The following is a 4,674-nucleotide window of genomic DNA, read 5'->3' on the forward strand; positions in this document are numbered from 1 at the left end:
TCGTAGCTAGTATCGTTATGTCCTGTTGTTTCCCCTTATCCTCAGAAAAGTCCTTAGCAACCACTTATGGCGTATGGTCCCATTGTTGCATCATGTCATCAGTAAAGTCCTTAGCAACTGTTGCTAGTATAGTTATGTCCTGTTGTTTCCCATGTCATCAGAAAAGTCCTTAGCAACCGTTGCTAGTATCATTAGATACTGTCATTTCACCATCTCGTGAGAAAAGTTGTTAGCAATCGTAGCTAGTATCGTTGCGTCTAGTCCTTTCCCCTTATTGTCAGAAAAGTCCTTAGCAACCATTTATGGCATTGAAGGGTCCCATTTTTTTCACCATGTCATCAGAAAAGTCCTTAGCAACTATTGCTAGAATCGTTCGGTTCCGTCGTTTCACCATCTTGTCAGAAAAGTTCTTAGCAACTGTTGCCATTATCATTAGGTCCTGTCGTTTCCCCGTATTGTCAGAAAAGTCCTTAGCAACCACTTATGGCATTGTAAGGTCCCATTGTTGCACCATGTCATCACTTAAGTGCTTAGCAATTGTTGCTATTATTGATTGTTCCTGTTGTTTCACTATGTCATCAGAGAAGTCCTTAGCAACCGTTGCTAGTATTGTTGGGTCCTGTTGTTTTACTATGTCATCAGAAAAGTCCTTAGCAACAGTTGCTAGTATTGTTTGTTCCTGTTGTTTCACTATGTCATCAGAAAAGTCCTTAGCAACCGTTGCTAGTATTGTTTGTTCCTGTTTCACTATGTCATCAGAGAAGTCCTTATCAACCGTTGCTAGTATTGTTTGTTCCTGTTGTTTCACTATGTCATCAGAAAAGTCCTTAGCAACAGTTGTTAGCATTGTTTGTTCCTGTTGTTTTACTATGTCATTAGAAAAGTCCTAAGCAACCACTTATGGCATCCTAAGGTCCCATTGTTGCACCATGTCATCACTTAAGTGCTTAGCAATTGTTGCTAGTATCGTTAGGTCCTGTTGTTTCCCATGTCATCAGAAAAGACCTTAGCAACTGTTGCTAGTATCATTAGATTTCGTCATTTCACCATCTCGTCAGAAAAGTCATTTGCAACTGTTGCTAGCATTGTTTGTTCCTGTTGTTTCATTATGTCATCAGAGAAGTCCTTAGCAACCGTTGCTAGAGTCGTTCGGTCCTGTCATTTCACCATCCAGTCAGCAAAGTCCTTAGCAACCAAGCAGAGATATCAAAACGCTTCAATAGTTCATCAAAATGTACCTAACACAGAAATTGGTGACAGTTTTTTCATATAAACTAAGTCCAGGGTTTCAGTGGGAACCTGCGTGTAAACTTCTCTGTGTAGAGCCAATCTGTTTACAGTTCTGATTCAATATCACAGTGTGCTCAGTGTGCCCTTGGCATTGCCATATAAGGGCACGTGGGTTTGTGTGTTTGTGGTGGTGGAAGGAGTGAGGGTATCCATAAAGAACATTAAGCTTTTCCACAGCCTCTGAGCTGGAAGGGCTAGCCCACTCTGTTGTGTTGTTTCTCCTTTCACAGTTGTGTTTCTTGCTCCTATAGTAAAACCACTGTCTTCATTCTTTTTTTTCCATCCACACAAATTAAAACAACATGTTCCAAAATGAGTAAACTAATAAATAAAGGGAGCTTTGGTTTATTTATTTGGGTACTTTTTTTTTTCTTTCAGGATAATTCCCAGAGTCTCTTGTCCTACATTGTTGCTTACTATCTAAGGCACTTTGATGAGGTATGTTTTGGTTCCTGTTTATTTGAATCACTTTTCTGTTATAGTTTGATTTGCTTAGAAATCCTTCCAGAGCTCTCTTTCATGTCCCGTCTAGCCGGAGGACACGAAGGCTTACACTTTATCAAATAATTTAGTTTCCCTTTCTTCATTTGCAGAACAGAGAAATCTTTTTTTTTTTTTCCTGTCTTTCACTGTTCTTCTTCTGCTCTGGTCTGGTTTCATTCAAACCTGCACTCTGTTCATTGGCTAAGAATCCAAAGGAGCGTTAGTGTAAATAATTAGGTTCTCCAGATGAGATGAACTCAGAAAAGCAGCGTGCCAAAATCAATGTGCATGTCATAGCTTCAACTCTCGTGTAATTTTTTAAGAAATAAAATTTACTCTTTGAACCCGGATATAATTGTTTTCTGTGTGTTTCAAGCACAGCTCCTCTAAAATAGTTACTCTGAATTTAAAATGTTAAAGGGAGGCCCGTTTTTATTTGACGAGGATTGACTCTGACATAGTAGGATGTGTGTGCCTGTGTTTTTGCATCATATTCGGCTTTCTTGTGCATGTATGTGTGTTATCTTGCACCAGGATGCTGGCAAGGAGACATGTGTCTACCCTCTGCCTGAGCCCCAGGACCTTTTCCAGGCCTCTCAGATGAAGTTTGAGGACTTTCAAAGAGATCTCCGAAAGCTGAGAAAAGACCTAAACGGTAGTAGCTTCTCTTCATTCCACGCTTTTGTCAATCTAAAATTCATAAACTTCATTTTTTTTCCCCAAAATTGTATCCCAGACTTTTCCATAAACATTTAATTACGATGTTTAAACTCTCCTGTTGTCTTGGTTTCATGGTTTATTCATCCACAAATTGGAGATGGGCTCATTTCTTGAAAATATCTTGCTCAATTAAAAATGATTCCACCAACCTGAATGGTCACGTGTGGAGCATCGACGCAGATCAACAGAGCGATAGCATCTGTTTGTCGTACAGACAAGTTAACCAGGAGCAGATGGGACTTGTCAGATACAGACTCCTGTTTGTCTTTACCATCAGGCTTTTATCGGCCTCACAGAGTAAAATCTGAAATATAAACGGGGTGATTACAAATTTTTACAGCCTTCGTCCTATATTTCAAGCGCTGCAATAACAAAAGTGACTGTGGCTTGGGAATTGGAAAGGTTTTTCATTGGCTGGAGCGTCTTCGGCTTTCAGGAGTAAATATTTTAGCTGACGGCGGCTGTCATCTCACAGTTTCTGTCAGCTTTCTTTCAGCGTTTCTCAATATCCACTTTGGGTTTTATAGGTTTCTGTGTTTGTTGTTTTTTTTAAGAAAGACGAACAAAGTAGACAGGCTGGCTGCAGTTAAATAGATTTGGGCATCATGTTTTATCGTTAAAACTTTTGTCTGTGCTTGTTTTGCACTAATATGGCTGACAATATTCACCATGTAGTTTCACTTGTGTAGTTTTACTATAATATATTTGAAATATTGAGTAAAAGATGTTGATCTGATGTTTTTACTCAAATCTCCACAGTAATAAAGCACTAAAAGTCAGTTATTTTGTCTCTTTTTTAATAAATTTAAGTAGAATTAATAATGTTGAGGTAATACTTTGAGATAACCCTCCTTAACTATCTTCTTTTGATGTATTTTCAAAGTGTTCCAAGTGTTTTTTACTTTCCTAAGGTCAGGACCGTTAACCCATCCCCCGCATCCCATCATCCATCTGCTCACTCTACTTCCTGTTAGCTTATAGCCCCTCTCACCCCAAGCTAACATTAGCATTACAACAGAAATGCTGAGCAATTTTAAACTTATTTAGCCGTATACTGTAGTTTGAACCAAATGTCAGCTCAGACGAGGAAAATTAAGACGTTCTATATGTGGCCTTGTTTTTGTAGAACCTACATCGCAGCTACACGGTTTTCCAACTGCTTTTCTTTTTCCAGCTCTTGATTCACAATGATTTGAATAAAGAACCCAGAAATCAAATCAAATATACTTTTTTGTCCCAAAGAAAATTTGTCTTGGATTCACAATGCCAGTGCTGCTTAACTACATTCGCACACGAACACAACTCTGTACAAGTTCCAGTGTAACAGCAAAAACCATAAGACATGGAGAAAAACATATAGAATATTAAAAGGGCTGAAGCACCTCTAGAAAGAAGTTGTTTGCACAGTGACATCAGAAAAGGGTAAAACTGTAAAAGAAATGTAAAACCCCCATAAAATACTGTCTAAAATCCATAAAAGTTGAAAAAACGATGTACAAAACAGCCTTTAAGATAAAAACTGGTGAAACAGTGGTAGTTAAAAGTGTAAATAAATATTTCTAATAAGTACAGTAGTTCATAATTTAGATAAAATTAGCTCATCTGCTTAGTCGAACTTGTTTAGTAGTGCACCGGATGTTGGGATAAGTGATAGTTTGTATCTGTTGCTTTTGTGTCTTTTTGCTCAGTAGCGCCGCCCTGATGGTGAGAGTTCATATTGCTGTGCAGTGAATCTTTTTGTCTGCCCCCTGAAAATCTTAATGAGTTGCATCACATTTGCTATTAACATTAGGATTATACTACAAAGAAATCAAGTATGTTTTGGACTGTAGTCTGAGAAAATCCACACATGCACGAGGAGAACTCCACACAGAAAAGGATCCAAACCAGAACCTTCTCACTGTGCTGCTCTGCAACCATCAACTCTGAGCAACTTCCTGTTTTACTTTCTGTCTTTAGGATGTATTATTTACTTTTTTATGTTTATGTTATCGGCTTGTTGACAACCCGACATTATTGGTAGAATCTGTCATTTTACACTTATTATCTCAATGTACCGAACGCAATAACAAAAATTACATGTTTCTTGAAACCTCGTGTGACTTTTAAAAGAAGAGTTTCTGTTTTTTTCCTTATTCTGTGTTTAATTTCTGATTCTAGCCAAAAGTTTTTATTTATTTA

General features: G+C 38.0%; 1 protein-coding gene across 1 annotated transcript in view; it reads left to right on the forward strand.

Moving 5' to 3' along the window:
• Positions 1-4,674, forward strand: part of LOC112162178 (formin-2) — a gene marked incomplete at its 5' end in the record, with an annotated part of 58,798 nt that overhangs the window by 41,263 nt on the left and 12,861 nt on the right. The window contains 2 exon segments of the mRNA XM_024297886.1: positions 1,669-1,728; positions 2,308-2,428. Of these exon segments, the coding sequence (XP_024153654.1) occupies positions 1,669-1,728; positions 2,308-2,428 (181 nt within the window).

This window comes from Oryzias melastigma, linkage group LG15 (genome assembly GCF_002922805.2).
Source record: "Oryzias melastigma strain HK-1 linkage group LG15, ASM292280v2, whole genome shotgun sequence".
NCBI lineage: Eukaryota > Metazoa > Chordata > Actinopteri > Beloniformes > Adrianichthyidae > Oryzias > Oryzias melastigma.